The sequence below is a fragment of the Papaver somniferum genome, chromosome 6 (genome assembly GCF_003573695.1).
Source record: "Papaver somniferum cultivar HN1 chromosome 6, ASM357369v1, whole genome shotgun sequence".
Lineage (NCBI taxonomy): Eukaryota > Viridiplantae > Streptophyta > Magnoliopsida > Ranunculales > Papaveraceae > Papaver > Papaver somniferum.
Window position 1 is genome coordinate 71,959,201 of NC_039363.1, and position 19,491 is coordinate 71,978,691.

The 19,491-nt window shown below is 38.0% G+C and overlaps 1 protein-coding gene across 1 annotated transcript; it reads right to left on the bottom strand.

The window, feature by feature from the left end:
• Positions 1-3,899: 3,899 nt before the first annotated feature.
• Positions 3,900-9,241, bottom strand: LOC113287958 (bromodomain-containing protein 9-like). Its single transcript, XM_026536855.1, has 9 exons — positions 8,432-9,241; positions 7,935-7,983; positions 7,694-7,772; positions 7,568-7,613; positions 7,357-7,455; positions 6,963-7,031; positions 6,539-6,872; positions 6,125-6,270; positions 3,900-6,049 (listed from the first exon to the last, which is right to left on the bottom strand). The coding sequence occupies exons 1-9, from the start codon at positions 8,897-8,899 to the stop codon at positions 4,751-4,753; spliced, it is 2,589 nt and encodes an 862-aa protein (XP_026392640.1). The 5' UTR covers positions 8,900-9,241; the 3' UTR covers positions 3,900-4,750.
• Between the last annotated feature and the right edge of the window lie 10,250 nt (positions 9,242-19,491).

Here is a 19,491-nt window from a genome sequence, read left to right on the forward strand (position 1 = left end):
ACTTTGAAGTGGTTCAGTGGAACCTTAACATGGTTAATATCATTTTTTTAAACAATTTCAATTCAAAAGAATGGTTACTAACTTGTTTTTATGGGGTTCCTAAACATGAAAATAAGTTACACATTATGGGATATCTAGAAGAAATAGCTTATAGGGTTAACTCTAATCATATGCCCTGGCTAGTTACAGGGGATCTAAATATTATCTTCAACAGTGAAGAGAAAGAGGGTGGTCTACCCTTTGATAGGAAAAAAGTAGAACCTATTTTAAACCTTCTGAATAGAACAAGACTAGAAGACCTAGGCTTTAAGGGTAACATCTTCACCTGGAGCAATAAAAGGAAAGGCATTGCGAACATCAAGCAGAGGCTTAATAGGGCTATGGAAAATGCTGAGTGGACCATAGAATTTCATGAGGCAACTCTGGAGAACATGGTGGCAATAGGTTCAGATCATGGACCAATCTACCTATCTTTAAGCTCTTCAAACTCGGGTTGTATCCCTACTTTAAAATTCTATGATGTTTGGATTAAAGACCCAACATGTATAGAAGTCATAAACAGTCTTGGAATAAGTTGCAATTATCACCTGCTGACAATTTAATGCAAAACATATTAACAGTAGGAGAAAACCTAAGTTCTTGGAAAAGGGATATTTTTGGGAAACCTAATAAGCAGATTAAGGTCCTTCTCAAACAAATAGATCACTTAGCAGCCAAACCTATGACTTCAATAAATACTGACTTGGTAGATAAAAAGATGCTAGAGTTAGAAAAACTTTATGACATCCAAGAGAATATAGCAAAACAACAGTCTAAGAATGACACAATAGCTTTAGGAGAAAGAAATACAATTTTTTTCATGTTACAACTTTAAAGAGAAGGAAAAGAACTAACATTGATTGTATAACTGATAAGAATGACAATGTTGTCTCTTATAGAGAGGAAATAGAAGTGGTCCTAAATAGTTACTTCTCTGATTTATTTACTGAAACATCTAACATCATGAATGAGGAAATTTTCAACCATGTTAAACCCTGTATTACTTTAGAAGAAAACGGTGAGTTAACTTCTACCCCTTCACCAGAAGAAATCTGGAATGTGGTTAAAAATTTAAAGCCTAATAAAGCCCCGGGTCCAGATGGCTTTCAGGTAAGTTTCTTTAAACATAATTGGGAGATAGTAGGAGATCAGATGATAGCAGTAGTTCAGGATTTATTTATAAACAGAAACTTACATCAAGACCTAAATAAAACTTTTCTATTACTTATACGTAAGATTAGAAATCCCAAATCACCAGTCGATTATAGGCCAATAGGACCCTGCGACACACCTTACAAGGTGATTGCTAAACTATTAGCTAACAGATTTAAAAAAGTTTTGGAAAAGATAATCTCTCCTTTACAGTCGGCTTTCTTATCTTCCAGACAAAGCTCAGGTAATATTATTGTAGCTCATGAGATTGTTCATTCTATGAAGAAAAGTAGGAAAAAAACAGGTAACATAGGTGCTAAGATAGATATGTCCAAAGCGTTCGATAGAGTAAATTGGAAATTTTTGATAAAAACTCTTCAATCTTTTGGTTTTTCGGAACATTGGTGTGACCTAATCACTCAATGTATCTCAAATTCAACTATCTCAGTACTCCTCAATGGGAATCCTTGCACTGAGTTTAAGCCCTCTAGAGGAATCAGACAAGGGGACCCTTTGTCCCCTTACCTATTTATCCTCTGTATGGAGGTTTTCTCTAGGTTACTCTGTCATTTGGAAACAGTTAAAAAGATTCCAGGATTTAAGCTTACTCCAAAATCTCCACCAATATCTAATTTATTTTTTGCCGATGACCTACTTCTCTTTACTAAGGCTGACTAAGGCAGTTATAAGAACCTCTTAGATGCCATAAATCTTTTTAGTGACTCTTCAGGACAAGTTATAAACTTTACAAAGTCAGGTTTATTCTTCAGCAAGAGAGTTCATAGTAAACATCAGGGAGTAATAACTAGGCTAATGAAAATAAAGAAAATCAATATTAGAGACACACACTTAGGAGTTCCTCTATTTGTTGATAGATCAAAACTGAAATCTTTTGATAACATAATTGAAAAGATGGAACAAAGAGTCAAAACTTGGCTAGCTAAAGTGTTATCTCAGTCAAGTAAGATTGTTTTAAACAAATCAATACTTTCTAGCATGCCTATCTTTACCATGGGTTGTTTTGTTTTACCAAAAAACATTACAAAAAGAATAAATGACATTCAGAGGGATTTTTGGTGGGGAAAAAACACTAACTCCAAAGGCATTTACATAAAGGCCTTTGATTTTCTTTGTAACCCTATTAACCAAGGAGGTCTGGGGTTTAAAGAAGCTAATAAGGTAAACCAAGCTATGATTAGTAGGATAGCTTGGAGATTAGTTAGTAAACCAGATGACTTATGGGCAAAAATATTAAAAGGAAAATACTTTAAGAAGGCAGGGGCTTTACACTCAAAAAAGAAGTCTTCGGCTTCTTGTATTTGGAAGTGCATCCTACAGGGAATAGAACATATAAAGAAATACAGTTTCTGGGAAGTAGGAGATGGATTATCTATCAACCTTTGGGACGACAAATGGATACCAAGTAGAGACCAATCTCTGGCTAATTCAATTACCAGATTTTCCAATATAACACTTGTGACTGATTTGATCAATCATGACACAAAGAAGTGGAATGAATCGTTGTTATACTCTTTTTTCGATAGTTCTTTAGTTTCTGAAATTTTGAACATCAAGCTTTACACCAACAACACTGGAAACTTGAAAAAAGATAAACTGAGATGGATGCTCACCAGAAATGGTGAATTCTCTGTCAAATCTTTATATGCTAAATTGCTTAATCCTATGGGATCAATTTCTCCTGAGACCAAAAAAATTTGGCAGGGTCTTTGGCATATGGATACCTCCCAAAGAATAAATCTTTTCACTTGGAAGTGTTTGCAAAACACTCTTCCAACAAGAGAGAAATTAGGCTCAGTTCTTGAGGTGGAAACACAGTGTATTTTCTGTAAACAGGCCATTGAATCAACTTACCATCTGTTCTTTGTTTGTTCTTATGCTCAAGCAGTTTGGAATCTACCACCTATGGCATCACAGGGAGTAAACTCTAACTCTATCTCTAATAATACTTCTTTCTTAGATAAATGCAATGAATGGTTGACAGGTGACATAAATTCTATATCTATGGATCTAGATGCAACTAAATGTTGGTTCATATGGAAAGAACGATGCTTGCATGTGTTTGAAAAACAAGAAAGAACACCAGAACAACTTGTTGTAGATATCACAAGGCATTTTGCATATTGGCATCCACAAACTCTTAACATTGACACAACACAACCTAGAATCAAGACAGTGATACTTAAGCCTTGGAACTTTCCTGCAAAAGATACTCTCAAATTAAATTGTGATGCCTCTTGGGTTTCAAAATACACTGATGCAGGTTTTGGTTGTGTGCTTCCAAATTGGTTAGGAACAGGAAAAGGAGCATCAATGGGAGTTTTCAAAGCATCAACAGCTGAAAAAGCAGAAGCTCTAGCTCTCCTGCAAACTACCAGATGGGCTAATCAGAATAATCTACATAATCTGGTCATAGAGGGAGACAATCAACTCACTATCAACTATCTGTAGGGGAAATCTGTTTCAGTTCAATGGCAAAGTATACCTATTTTAGAAGAAGTAAAATCAGAATCAGCTAAACTAGTTTCTTTTTTGGGCTTTAAACATGTCCACAGGCTAGCCAACAAGGTTGCAGACTTATTAGCAAAGAAAGGGAGAAAGGAACACTTGACGACATGTTGGTTTAATTATGTACCTACGTTTTTATTTCCTTCAATTGCTTATGACTCTGTCAAAGCACAGCAACTATGTAACAATCAAAACTCTCTTGTAATCGTTACAGAAACTGTTAATTCTGAAGATTCAGTCACCAGCAGAACAACTTCTACACAGTTGATTCCAAATGGGTCTGAATCAAGTAGAAACCAAGATCATGGACCTTGCTTCCAAAAAAAATAAGATCATGGACGCGTACATTTTTATATACATATACATGAGAAAGTTCCCAACTCATTGCAGAATGATTATGCAGATAATGAATTTAGAACTTATATAATGCTGGCTTCATATCATAAATTTTAGCTTAGAAGCAACAGCAAATGCCTGCACATTTTACAACATCTCCAGATATCTGCTGATTGTAGCTTGATTATTTGTATTTCCTTGTGCATGGTAATATATATGGATTGGTGAAACTGGCTTTTTGATCTCTGGTTTTGCCAAGTCAGATCATACGTTTCTACATATGACTACGGTTTTACATTCTACAACAAATCAACATCCTCTGGCTGAACAATGATCCCATGGAAAACAGTTACAGATACACCAGAGAACTACCTTTCGATCATCTTTTGTCACGTTTTAGAAACTTTCAATGGATGGAATGCTTTGTTGCTCTTGCCCATAACTTGGGACCGAATTGCTTCCTCCTGACATGTAATAATTCGCAGTTAGAAGGACTGAAACCGGACAAATTTCTCCAAATCTTGAATGTAAGAGCTGAACATGACTTGGAACTTTTCAGACATACTCATATATCCACTTTAGTTGCTCATTTGGCAACAAAAGCCAACCTGCCAAGCTTCCTGGTGATACTACAACTAGAAGCTGCTCGGGGTAACCACGGGTAAGTATAGCTGCACTTAACATTACAAGCACAATCTTAGAGTTGCAACGCAAGATCTGGTAGTTGGGAGTCAAGTAGAACGCCAGATGACAGCCTTACGGGAGACCCAGAGGATGGAAAACCAATGTTCAGGTCTGGTGGAAGAGTATCTTGTTTGCTGTTTGTCTGCGTTTGTGGGCCAAGACCTTGCTGAGGAGATTGCACATGAAATTTTGTATCCATCATTCTTTGTTGTTGGGAAAACACGGGTCTGTTGTTTTCCCCTATGCGCATAGCTTGCAGAAGAAATGCCTGAGGAAACCTATTCTTATTTGTCTGTGTTTGAAATCCCCCTGAAGCAGCAGTTTCAAAGTGAACCTGTGAATCAGATTGGCGTTCCCTTGCTGGATTGGCGTATCCTAGGGCCATCCATGCCTGAGGAGGGGTGGCGACCGCAACGGCATCATCTCTTATTGACTGTATAGCCTCAGCCATAGGATGGTTTGCGGAATTCTGCTGATTGTGTGTCTTATTTGCCATCATTCTCAGCATCTGCACCGGGTCACTTAAGCCTTGTTCATGGTTTCCATGAGGAAATGCGGGTAGTCTAACCTGTTTGCTGGGAACAACATCAGAGGAAAAACTAGTTGCTCTATGACTACTTGCACAATTGTTCACATTAGGCAGTCCTCCAACAACAATCCCATTACTTACGGGATGACTGAAAGATGCAGATTGTGAAAGAACCCTGTTCCTTGAATCCATCTCCTGCAATCTTGGAATTGTCATATGCGAGTTGTTCATGGGCTTCTCTCGTGGAGCAACATTCATATGGTCCTTTCTGAATGAAGAAGAAGAGTGCATATCAACTTGCTTTAACACATTACTTGACACTTGTGGATTTTGCTGCTGACCTATGACATTAACAACAGGTTTGGGACCGGAAACACTAACCACACCTGAATTCAATCCGTTTGACATAGGATAACCAAAGTGCCTCTCCCTTGCAAATTCCTCTGATATACTTGCACATGACACCCTCGGCAAATTTACAGTTTCACGGCCAAGAGTCACGTTTTGTTTAGCCTTCAAACTTTCTTCTACAATCTGGTCATCTTTTTTTATATCCTCTGTCTTATGTGAATTTATAGAAAGCTCTTTCGGCATACTGTTTTCAAGAACCAGTATAGAGGTTGGTAAGGGTTCATATTCTCCAACCCAGCCGCGTCCAAATCTAAAATCCCCTGGCAACACTTGCTCAATTCTTCGGGAAGCAACTTTCCAAGCAGCAGGTCCTAGTGTTGCAGCAAAACGAGCCAAACTTCTTGCATAACAGTGATCTGTATGTAGTCCAACCTAATTCAAGAAAACTGAAACTCAGCACAGTATTCAAGGAATGTATGACATAAAATTCATGTTTTGGTTACTTACTGCAACCAGCTGGCTGGTGTCGCCCTCAAAAATTGTAAACGTCGAGTCCTCATTCACCAAATGTTGACTGGTCATACCATAGGTCGCACGTCGATCATCATCTAACACAATAGGTTTCTTTCCAAATTTAGACTGCAATCCCTTCCCTATACAGATAAAGCAAATGTAGTGAGTACAAAAAACTGATGAGAGCTTGAGATAAATTTTTGCAACAGCAGTGTACATCGAGGATCAAGAAAAACAATAGAGCTTCAAAGTTCATCCTATCTGGCACTGGTTGACTGATGTTCAGTAAAATTCAAGAATGCCATGTGATAACAATAAGGTTAACAACTACAAGTCAGATGACAGCCTCATCTGCATACTGTACAGGTTCTTTTTGTATGTGTGGAAGAGAGGGGAAAATTATCATACCTGAAACTTGCTCCTCAGCCTTTTCAGATTTATGTTCAAGCAGGAAAGAGTTTCGATCTCCAAAACCAATATAATTGCCGGGCACCCCATAACTGCCAGCGTGTACTGTGTTTGACTGATTAACAAGATTGGCCCTGGTGGTAAGAGTTACACCTGCGGAGAAATCAGAGCCAACAGGTTCCTGTACTACTTTGCATGGTGTCTTCTTTGTCGATTTTTTCACTACAACATTGGATCTTTTTGTCTGATCTATCTTGATTTCCGCCTCAGAGCGTTTATAATTAACCTTTAGCCTGTGGAATTTCTTTCTTGCCAGCTCTTGTATCGAGCGTGCCTTTCCAAAACAATGAAGGAATTCATATAAAGAGAAATGTTAGATAAACAGACTAAAACAAGATGAATCAGAGCGAAACAATTATATTACCTGTTTAAAGTAGACAGTATCTGGAGAATTATATTCCATTGCATTTGAGCATAACAGAAACACATCAGCCTGCATTTAAATCCATTAATGAGTCGGTGAACATTATAATTTGGAGAGCCAACTGCCCTTGCCTTACTGATCAAGCACTAAAATATGTTGTTTATCAGTTGGTTGACACTTAGACGGTAAAGACCGTTATAAGAACTTAATCTGAGTAAAGGTACAAGGTTCAAAGGGAGTGGATCCATTGAGACAGTTGGTGCTGCAAGTGACGATTTTAACCATTGAGACAAATCCAACTGTCCCAAACTATTGGTGCTGGTGGCGCAAAAAAGGGACCCATAACAAGAAACTGACAAACACAGAAAACCTATTGAAAATGATAAGCACATACCTCAAGTTGTTCCAACTTTGTGTATGTTCCCTTTTCCAAATTCTTCCTTATGGTGCCAAAATCCATGGGATTCTCAATCATTTCAAGATAATCCGGAAGCTGATAAGAACAAATTAATCTTCCAAAGTTTATTTTAGAGTGACTCCTAAATCCGCAGTATGCATGAGATAAATTAGTATTATAAGTCTCATGTATATATAGAAAAAATTACCTCTTCTGTGTCAACCGGCTCTGCATAAACACCATATGTGTCTTTCCTGCCAAATGAAGACCCAAAAAAATCACAAAAGCTGTAACCCAATACATTTTATCAGAAAGATAGGGTAATGAGTGATACTTCTGAAGCTTATCCATAATCAAATCGATTTCTTTCTTATCCGGTAATGGTATCCCATTTGAATAGTTGCCTTCAAACCCTAACAAGAACAAAGACAAAAGAAGAAAAACAATGAATTTTACACAACCCAGACTCCCGAAACAGAATTTCATTAAAAACAAATTTACTGTATTACTCAAATTCGTCAAACATTTAAGAAAGAAGAAAAAAGCAAGCACAACTAAGATTGTAAAATACAAACCTGAAAGAGATTCTGACCTTCTTGTATCCTTCTTTTCCTGTCTTCCATCCTGAAACAACCCACAAGTATTTGTAACAAAAGAACACAAACAACAAAACTGTACTTGTAACAGAGCATGTTGTATGTATGCCTATGATAAGATACAGATGAAAAAAGAGATTGTGTGAGTGAGTTTTGAGAGCGACCAAGATAGTCAGAGTTTCACAGGGATATAGATAGATAGTACAGTTAATATTCTGTGTGGGGTTTTTGTAGTGACAGTTGACCAGACAGTTAACAATCAAGAGAGAGAGAGAGGGAGTGGACCAATTAGAAAAATCTTAAGTGTGTGTGAGAATGAGAGAGAGAGTGAGAAGACATTAGCTGCGCTGTGAAAGGGATACCATATCATATCATATCATATCATCACACAATCATCAGTATCCCCAGTGACTAAAGGTTACTCTTTTTACACTCTTCTGTTCTTGTCTAGTTTCGATTCTTAATGTACAAAGTACCTTTCTTTGATCATCAGATCTGACTTCTTCATCAACATTAGCATTGGCGTCTTCTTCATCATCACCGTTGATTCTTCTCTTCTTAAACGGTTTACTATCATCTCCATCGTCTGAAGAGGATGCAGAAGCAGCAGAATCTGGAGCAGGAGCAGGAGTAGTGGTTTCATTGTTTCGAGTCAACAGTGATGAGTCAACTTTAGTTTGACCAGATGAAGCTAATCTCATTACTAACTTCATTTTCTTTTTTCTTCTTTTCTCTTCCTCTTCTTCTTCATCTTCAGAGTCTTCTTCTTCTTCACCTTCGATATCATCGTAAAACTGGTCATCACTATATGGTAGATTCCGGCTTCTTACACTTCTACGAAGGGCAGATTCAGGTGGCGGATCTGTTACTTTACTCCGCCGTGGTGTTGAGAGATCCGCCTTTGGTGGCCGGCCCTTCTTCTTCCTTTTCGTGATTTTTCCCATTTTTCCCTCCCCCTTGAAGCTTCTTCTTCTCCTTGATCTCGAGCTTCTTCTATTTCAGTAGATTCTCCAAAATATTTTTTCTATCTTCATCAGACTGACTTTTTGGTTCGTGATTTCCGAGGCTTAGCCTCGGATATCTGTAGTAATAAATTTTGCTGGGTTAAACCAGACCGATTCAAACCAGATTAGGTTTGTACTTATTTGTTTACTTACTAATTAATTACTCCTCTAGTTCAGAATTTTCTAGGGAATTAGAATTAGGCTTTCTTTTCTTGTTTCTCTCTCTTCTGTGAATGTCTGATGAAGAGTGAAGCGACTTTAGACTTGATAGACAGAAAGAGTAGTGTGGGGATGCGTTTAAACGTATTGGGAAACATCTTTTATTTACTTTTGCCTGTGAAGGGCCTATTGGATGGATGGTTGGTTCGAGCAAAATTACTATACCCCGGCCATTAGACCATGGACAGTCTGTCACTTATATTTTTTCGGAATGTTTTCTTTGATGAATAGTGATAGACGCATTTATGTGTCTCATATAGCTCATTTGTATATATTGTTAGTGCTCGATATCGTACTTATTTGGTTATTTTATTTATTTTTAGGTGTGTTTGGAAAAATAAGGCTTTGTGACGAAATTGGCTAAAAATGCGGCATTTGGACCTCCGTTGATAACGTACCCGAAGCGCCCCAGAATTGTACCGGAAGTACCCCAGGAATATCCCGGAGGAACCCCGAAAAAGTGCGGAAAACATCCCAGAAAAATCACTAAAGGCACCCAAGTTTTGGTTATTTCCACCCAACAATTTTATTTCAGCCCCACTTGCTATTCTCACCCCATCAGAGGATAGGGGGCATCCCTTCTCAATTTTCAAACTCAAGATTATGGCGGGAAAAGACTATGCAGCGTCTGGCAGATTTGAAGATCGAATTTTGGACGTGATTTTAGGAGATTCAATTGCTGTATTTGGTACGTATGGACTCTGCATGACTAAACAGGCCTGATACAATCAATTGGACCCAACCAATTGGGCTGGAAAGGCCGGGAGAAGTAATCAAAGTTCAAACAGGATACGTGTGTTGCTGTTCACTTTCAAAGATTGGTGAGAGATTTGTGGGGGATTTTCTACGCTGGACAACCATGTATTTAGTCGAGTTCAAGTCAGAGAAGATTTTGGGAGCAATAGAATAGCTAACAGACGCATACAAAGATCGACAGATGGAATTATTGTTCAAACTGCACGTGAAGAATAAGAGATTTATTCTCGAATTTGATCGAGTTTCTAGGAATCTGAAGGCTATATATAGTTGGGTTTTTGTCATAGAAGGGTTAGAAAGTTTTAGGAGAGAGTTAGGGGAGGTTTGGAGGCGAGCAGAGAGGCGCAGGAGGAGTTGCAGAGAAGTTACCTGCTGCTGCTGCTGCCATTAACACGCCTGAAGAACACGAAGAACAGACTCTCAGAGTCAGTCGTTCTTTAACAGTCTTAAACAGCAGTATCCGTGTTCTTCATTACAGCAGTACCGAAGTGTCGTTCTTCAACAGTGCAAACAGCGAACTCTCTGTGTCGTTGTTATACAGCTCTCGTGTTGTATCGATTATTTTCAGCACTACCCCTTTGTAACAGTGACGCTGCAACAGTATAACAGCGTTACAAACTTCAATTATCAATTATTTTCATCAATAAAAACACTTATTTAGCCATGAATACATCTTGTGAGTGTGTTTTTGAGATGAGGAGCTAAACCCAATCCCATGGGTGACAGAGGAAGCCACTCTCACAATAATTATGTGGTAATCTCTATTTTATTAATTTATGCAATATTTTTATATGATTAATTGCATTGATAAAAATGATTTAAATGGTTTTTATTAATCAACTGTGTTTTCCCTTGATAATGCATGCTTAGTTTTAGACTCTTGATGCATTATACTTGTGATTAACATTTGATATTTTGGAAAATCTGCTTTTGGCAATATTTAGAATCAACCCAATTATTTAAATTGCATAGTAAAAAAATATTAGATCACATAAGTATTGTTGATTGGTGGAATCTTAACCCCTATTTCTCCATAAAATTTTACGTCAGTTTGCTATTTTCCTAAATTTTATTTAAATCTAGAAATTTTGTTACCTTCACAAGTCTGAAAAGAACCTGTTACCACTACAACTACAATCACTATTTGAAAAACCATCAAATTTTTGGCGCCGCCCACGCGGACCTGTGTTTAGTTAGCATTTTTTTTAGATTTTTTTTATTATTTTTGTTCTTCTTTACGTTTTTTGGGTTTTTCTTGTTTCCTTACAGATTTTTGAAGATTGGAGCGAAAGACAATTTTGCCAAAGCTTGTGGTGATTTACTTAAAGTTTGGGAGCGAAAAGCAAAGCTATAGGAACGAAAGAAGAAGAATTTTTTTTATTTTTTGATAAAAAGAGAGAAAAAAAAAAGAGAGACATTTTTATTTTTGTAATTTTTTTTTCAGACTTTCTTTTCTTTTGTTTTTTTTTATGGACTTTGGACATTAATTTTGGGACATTTTTATTTTTATTTTTAAACCCTACGGAAGGGTATCCTTAAATACAAACTGTTTGCAGGGAAGGACGGTGATTACAATATCACCTCGGCCCCTCGGGTTCGCACACGACATAGGAGTCGTGGCCCGAGTCGACTTCAGCGGTTCTTCGCCCGTCTGGTACGGGAGGTAAAATTCTAAACACCCGCGAATCTCCTGCAAGCGGGTTACTGGACTCCTTAAGGTGAATATATGCTGAGGACTTGAATATGGACTGTTTTTAAATTCCTAGTAAAGGGCAAGGACTGGACCATATAAGATAAGGGTTCGGATTTCATCACCGCTCCCTTCTTGCCCGCCTTAGGAAAACGAAACCTAAAGCGAACCTAAGCCTAAAATTTGGACTAGAAAGAGACCTATAGGGTATCGAGCTTAACAGGACAATCATTCGAAAAATATTGGTTACTCTTTTAAGCACACCTCGAAGTTCTTGACGGTTTCTGCGAGTTGAATGCGTGACTGCGCCGCATTGGATCGGTGAGGTTTTGGGTATCAAAGCTCCACTGAGCTTCCCTCGCCTCGATTCAACTTGCTTTAACTCGGATTGATTCCAGAGGGGTTTTCTCAAATTGTAACGAATTCCCTTTCGAAGGATTAGAAGCTGGTCTAGAAACAATCTAAGTGGAGTCATCATGCTTGTTGTTTGCTAGAAATCTTTAGGTTTGCTGTGGTAAAGTCGAGTCAGCCTGCTGTGTGATTGCTAGAACCTTCCTGTTAGGATTTTTTTTTATTTCTTTTTGAATTCTTTTTAGTGTATGCCCGATTTTGTTAATAGGGCTTGGAAAAGAGATACTCTAGGTCGATTGATTAGCGAAAAACCTAGTAGTTCTTCTGATTTAAGCAGGGAGCTCGAAGACTCTTCTTTGGAGAGCCCTGTTTTTTGGAAACTTCAGTTTTGAGAATTTATCTCTCAGTGACAAAAGTACCCCTAGTACTCCAGTTGTGCCAACGATGGCAACTTTGAAAGATTACATGTTCCCAACTAGGACCAACCGAGCTTCATGCATTAAATTGCCAGCCACTACGGCTAATTTCGAGATAAAACCTAGTATTCTTCGGATGATCCCTATATTCTTAGGAAAAGATGATGAGAACCCTTATTTTCATATTAGGGACTTTGAGGAAATTTGTGGGACAATTAGAATAAAAGACCTTACTGATGAAGTCTTGAAACTTAAAATGTTTCCCTTTTCCTTGAGAGATAAAGCCAAGACCTGGCTTAACAACCTACCGTCTGAATCCATAGAAACATGGCAGGAACTTATCGCTGCCTTCTATATGAAATTCTACCCTAAGCATAAAACTGCAGCTGTTAGGCAGAAAATTAGTGCTAGTGTGCAACAAGAGGGAGAATCTATGTTGCAGAAAATAATTCCCATAAAACTGCAGCTGTTAGGCTTAACAACAAGAGTCTCTTTATAGGTTTTTAGAGCGATTCAATGATCTCCTATCTCAGTGTCCTCACCATGGATTTGATAATATGAAACTTGTACAGATTATTTATGATGGTTTAGACTATTCGACCAAAGCCATGGTTGAATCTATGTGCGCTGGTAAGTTCACTAGTAAAAATGCTGATGATGCTTTTACCTTCTTAGGAGCTATCGCTGAAAAATCCCAACAGTGGGAATCTTGTGTTGAACCCCCTAAAAGACTCTTGGTCAATAGAAGTAGCACCAATATGGTAGATACGAGTTTTGGTTCAGATGCTAAGTTTGCTGCTTTATCTAGAAGGTTAGAAGCTTTGGAAATGGGTCAGTCTAAAAATAGGTCCCTTGTTGAACCTAATAGAGCCTCTCAAGTCTCTAGTTGTAATAGAGCCCGATAATTCATTTTGGGAAGGTCAGGTTAGTGAAGAGCAAGCCCATGCTGTCTATAACAATGCTAGGTTTGAGAACCGTCAGAAGTTTGACCCATACTCAGAAACCTACAACCCTGGTTGGAGAAACCATCCTAATTTCTCTTGGTCTAAGGGCCAGAGTCAAGGCCAGTCTAGCAATTCTCAGCCTCCCCCAGGTTTTGGTTTTAAGAACTCTTCAGGTCAAACCCAGTTTCAGAACACTTCCGAGAAAAAGATCTCTACCTTAGAGGATACTCTCACTATGTTAGCAAATAACCATGAAATGCTAACAAAGAACCACATGAGCTTTCAACAAGAAACTAGGCAAGAATTGAAGAATAATTCCCAGAGTCTTGCCAAATTAGAACTTCAAGTAGGACAAATAGCTAAGTTCATAAGTGAGAGAGAGAAGATGGAAGGTTCCCTAGTCGTACTGATCCTAACCCAAAAGGAGAGAAATCGTACAATCATGTGAATGCTGTCACAACCCTTAGGAGTGGAAAGAAAGTTGACAACAAGGTTGCCATGCCTGATAGTGAACATGCTGTAGTTCACCCTGCTGAGCCAGAAAATGAGGAGACTGATAGAGTCTCCAAGGAGACCAATGAGGGTCCTGTTGAGCCGGCTTTGTTCCCAGAGCCCCATTCCCACAGCTGCTAGTTCCGACTAAGAGGGAGTCCAACTTTAATGATATATTGGAGGTTTTTAAGCAGGTTAATATCAACCTTCCATTATTAGATGCAATTAGGCAGATTCCCTCTTATGCCAAGTTCCTTAAGGACTTGTGTACGCGAAAGCGTAAGCTCAGTGTCCAGAAGAAAGCCTTCATAGCTAGTCATGTGAGTTCTATTATTCAGAATACCACTACTCCTAAGTATAAAGACCCAGGGTCCCCTACCATTCTTGTACAATAGGTAAGTACCGTGTTGAGAAAGCGTTGCTTGACTTAGGAGCCAGTGTGAACTTACTGCCATACCATGTGTACCTTAAGCTAGGACTTGGTGAGATGAAACCTACCCAGATAACACTCCAGTTAGCTGATAGGTCCGTTAAAATCCCTCGTGGTGTGATCGAGGATGTTCTTATTGAGGTCGACAAGTTTATTTATCCAGTGGATTTCGTGGTCCTAGATACCCAACCTGTCCCCGACCCAGAGAACCAAATACCTGTGATTTTAGGTCGCCCATTCTTAGCTACGTCTAATGCGATCATAAACTGTCGAAATGGTATTATGAATCTATCTTTTGGTAATATGACTATTGAGCTGAATATTTTTAATGTAAACAAGCTACATTCTGAGCTAGATAGCACATGTATTGAAGAGGTGAACATGATAGGAACCTTAGTTCAGGAGTCATTACCAAACATCGTACCGGAAAATACATTGGAGAGTTGTTTATCCCATTTTAGCCTGGATTTCGACGATGATAGTAACATTGAACAAGTAAATGCTCTGTTGGATTCTGTTCCTATGTTAGATATTGATATATGGAAAGATAGGTTCGAACCATTACTAGCTTCTGAGTCTATCTTAATACCTTATTTAAAAGAGCCTCCTGAGTTGGAGTCTAATTATACATTTTTAGGCCCACCCGAGTCTTTCCCTGTGATTATAGCCTCCGATTTGGATAGTGATCAGGAAAGTAGTCCAGAGACCGTGCTTCAAGAAAATAAGGAAGCCTTAGAGTGGACCATAGAAGATATGAAGCAAGCTGAGGATGAACCACCTGATTATGACTTAGAGAAAGCAATTGACCTTTTTCAAGAACCCGATGGTCTAGAAATTAGGAACATTGTGACTAGTCATTGTAGAGGCACCCAAAATTCTAAGTTTGGGGGTAGAGATTGTCAATTATCCCCAATAGAAGTCCCTAACTTGGGACTCAAGCCTAGTGCATCTGAGGTATCGCTTGAGTGTATTCAGACTCCACAACCTGATCCGCCTGATAATGTCCAGGAGAAAATCCATATGTTAGAGACCCGTTTTTCGGATGAATCTGTTTGCCGAGACACTCATATGAAGCCCAAGTGGGCACCTCAGATAAATCCAGTTGTCTTGCGAGAAACTTTAGATCAGGTTGTGCTCTATCTGCTCATTTTTCTGATCTTGAGCATTTGTCTCCTATTTGTGGCAGTTCTATTTGGTCTTATGGACCCACAATTATTTCGACTATTGGTATACGACTTTGGAAGGTGAAAATTCTTTTTGAGGTATTTGATGTCTAGCTAATGACTATAAATTTAGCATTTACTGGGAGGCTCCCGCGTTCATGTGATACGGTAATATCCTTCCTTATTTCTTTTCCCTCCAGTGGTAATAGTTTCTCCTTGTTCATGCTTTTATTTCATTTAGAACATTGAGGACAATGTAAGATTTAAGTTTGGGGGTGGGGAAGAAACACTTTTTGTCAGCTTTTTGCAATAAATAAACTCCAGAGCCTAGAAATTTATGCCTATTGAGGATTGCACTAACTAATCTAAGTGGATGGAAGCATTTTGATTGTAGGAGTTTGAGGAACCAATCTGATTAGATGGAAACATCTAAAGAGTCTATTCATAAAAGCACAGAGCTCAGGTGTTAGAAATAACATGATAGTTTCACCATATCTCGTTGAGTCCTTTTCACTTCTATTTTTATTTTATTTTGTTTTTAAACTATGTTTCTCTAAGTGATAGGTGGGGCCCACGATTCAAGTTGTTACCAATGCTAGGGTGAATTAGAGTGATTGAGATACCATGAAAAAAAAAAAAAAAAAAAAAAAAAAAAGTTGAAAAAAGAATGAAAAAAAAAAGATGAAAAAAAATGGTAGTTAAAAAAGTGAAAAAAAAAAAAAAAAAAAGAAGAAATTGAGACCAGACCATTTGACCAAAAGGAATAAATTCAATAAAGTCGACCACTGGTACCCTTGTATATGCCAGTTGTGTTGACCTAGAGTTAGGTTATCGACCACTGGTACCCTTGTATATGCCAGTGTTGATATTAGTCAGACTAGTATCTCAATCCATTAGGATAGGTTCATTTTGGCGGAGGCCTTCAGACAGATATGGGAAACGCCGTTCACTTAGTAAACATCAAAACCATATATGTTTTTCTATATCCATCTTCTTGATCTATCCATGTGATTAGTTTGACTCCGAATATGATGTCCATAGTGCAACTATCTGAGTAGAGCTCTGTCACTTTATATGAATTTTAGTATGCTTGAGTGCAAACTCGTGTACCAATTGGAATTTCGCATCAGGGTACTTCTTCCTGTAGTCAATAAGTATGCCAACCAAGGAGATTCTTTAGTGCCTTCCAAGGTTCTGCGTAGATAGCTAAGCTCTGGAGTATTAAGGTTTTGTGGGTACACCTCTGGTAAACCCCCCGGAGACAACACTCCGCCACTAGGGCCACCTAGTGGTTTAACGGCTTACTGCACGTGCTAAGTGTAGTCATTTTATTTTAGATTAGATTTGCTCGAGGACTAGCAAATAATAAGTTTGGGGGTATTTGATAGACGCATTTATGTGTCTAATATAGCTCATTTGTATATATTGTTAGTGCTCGATATCGTACTTATTTGGTTATTTTATTTATTTTTAGGTGTGTTTGGAAAAATAAGGCTTTGTGGCGAAATTGGCTAAAAATGCGGCATTTGGACCTCCGTTGATAACGTACCGGAAGCGCCCCAGAATTGTACCGGAAGTACCCCAGGAATATCCCGGAGGAACCCCGAAAAAGTGCGGAAAACATCCCAGAAAAATCACTAAAGGCACCCAAGTTTTGGTTATTTCCACCCAACAATTTTATTTCAGCCCCACTTGCTATTCTCACCCCATCAGAGGATAGGGGGCATCCCTTCTCAATTTTCAAACTCAAGATTTTGGCGGGGAAAAGACTATGCAGCGTCTGGCAGATTTGAAGATCGAATTTTGGACGTGATTTTAGGAGATTCAATTGCTGTATTTGGTACGTATGGACTCTGCATGACTAAACAGGCCTGATACAATCAATTGGACCCAACCAATTGGGCTGGAAAGGCCGGGAGAAGTAATCAAAGTTCAAACAGGATACGTGTGTTGCTGTTCACTTTCAAAGATTGGTGAGAGATTTGTGGGGGATTTTCTACGCTGGACAACCATGTATTTAGTCGAGTTCAAGTCAGAGAAGATTTTGGGAGCAATAGAATAGCTAACAGACGCATACAAAGATCGACAGATGGAATTATTGTTCAAACTGCACGTGAAGAATAAGAGATTTATTCTCGAATTTGATCGAGTTTCTAGGCAATCTGAAGGCTATATATAGTTGGGTTTTTGTCATAGAAGGGTTAGAAAGTTTTAGGAGAGAGTTAGGGGAGGTTTGGAGGCGAGCAGAGAGGCGAGGAGGAGTTGCAGAGAAGTTACTGCTGCTGCTGCTGCTGCCATTAACACGCCTGAAGAACACGAAGAACAGACTCTCAGAGTCAGTCGTTCTTTAACAGTCTTAAACAGCAGTATCCGTGTTCTTCATTACAGCAGTACCGAAGTGTCGTTCTTCAACAGTGCAAACAGCGAACTCTCTGTGTCGTTGTTATACAGCACTCGTGTTGTATCGATTATTTTCAGCACTACCCCTTTGTAACAGTGAGTGACGTGCACCTTGCCCCCCTTTGTTTGTGCGCAATTGCAACAGTATAACGCGTTACAAACTTCAATTATCAATTATTTTCATCAATAAAAACACTTATTTAGCATGATACATCTTGTGAGTGTGTTTTTGAGATGAGGAGCTAAACCCAATCCCAGGGGTGACAGAGGAAGCCACTCTCACAATAATTATGTGGTAATCTCTATTTATTAATTTATGCAATATTTTTATATGATTAATTGCATTGATAAAAATGATTTAAATGGTTTTTATAAATTCAACTGTGTTTTCCCTTGATAATGCATGCTTAGTTTTAGACTCTTGATGCATTATACTTGTGATTAACATTTGATATTTTGGAAAATCTGCTTTTGGCAATATTTAGAATCAACCCAATTATTCAAATTGCATAGTAAAAAAAATTAGATCACATAAGTATTGTTGATTGGTGGAATCTTAACCCCTATTTCTCCATAAAATTTTACGTCAGTTTGCTATTTTCTAAATTTTATTTAAATCTAGAAATTTTGTTACCTTCACAAGTCTAAAAGAACCTGTTACCACTACAACTACAATCACTATTTGAAAAACCATCAAATAGCATATTTTTCGGAATGTAACCGGTAAGAATAGTGTGGTCTAGGCCCTAGGGAAACAAGTTTCGCCAACTCGCGCTTCAGCATCAAACATTTGGTTCATTCATTTTATTTTTATTTTTATTTTTTGAAAGAGGGTTCATTCATTCCATTCGAGTGGGTACAAAAAAATTTCATATGTTGGCAACGGTAGAAAAAAAGAGGAGAATAGCGCATGTTTATCTTCATGTATCATAAAAAAAAAAAAGGCAAGCCTCAATTTTGATGATAAAGTGGATTTAAGATCGGAATCGTTGTAAGGATCAAATACAATAATCTAAGTTTTTTTCCACCAACTCTCGACTGCCACTCCTACCATTATACACATCACAACCAAATCAGATTTTCAGAAATCCCAAAGGACATATTCATATTAGGGGGGGAAATATTGTTTGGTCTCAAATCAATGTACACATATTATATCGCCGCAAAAACAACCATAGATCTTCAAAAAATCAAATTAACATTAAAGTAGTGTGTGTTCGGTTGAAATTGATCGACACAACCTAAATTGGTCTCAGAGTCTTGGTAACTATTGTTGCAATTGGTGGAGTTGTTGTTAATGATCTTTTGGTTGTTATTGTTTGAGGCGTTCTTAATTCTGTCGCTAGAGTTGAAATTGTTCTTGTTGTTGTTGTAGTTGGAATTTCTCTATAGAGAAAACATGTTCTTACAGTTGAGCAAACTCTTCATGTGAATGAAGAAAAACAGGCACAAAACCCCAAGGAAAAAAACCAAAATAAACTAGATTTAAAAACTTAAAGAAGCTACTGAATCTAACAGATTAAAAGAGTAAGAAAGATCGAACTCTAAAACTATAAATATCTGAAAACTTAGAAAAAATGGAAACACTAAGCTAATTCGATAACTGCAATCCCGAAAAAAAAAAAAAAAAAAAAAAAAAAAAAAGGGTGATTGAAGGTATTATTTGGGAAG

Excerpts from the sequence above, each read along its gene's own strand:
- LOC113287958 (XM_026536855.1), bottom strand. The coding sequence starts at position 8,899 with ATGGGAAAAATCACGAAAAGGAAGAAGAAGGGCCGGCCACCAAAGGCG. Across the intron at positions 7,456-7,567 it reads AGCCGGTTGACACAGAAGAG|CTTCCGGATTATCTTGAAAT; the intron begins GTAATTTTTTCT and ends TGTTCTTATCAG. Across the intron at positions 6,271-6,538 it reads GGCTGAGGAGCAAGTTTCAG|GGAAGGGATTGCAGTCTAAA; the intron begins GTATGATAATTT and ends TTATCTGTATAG.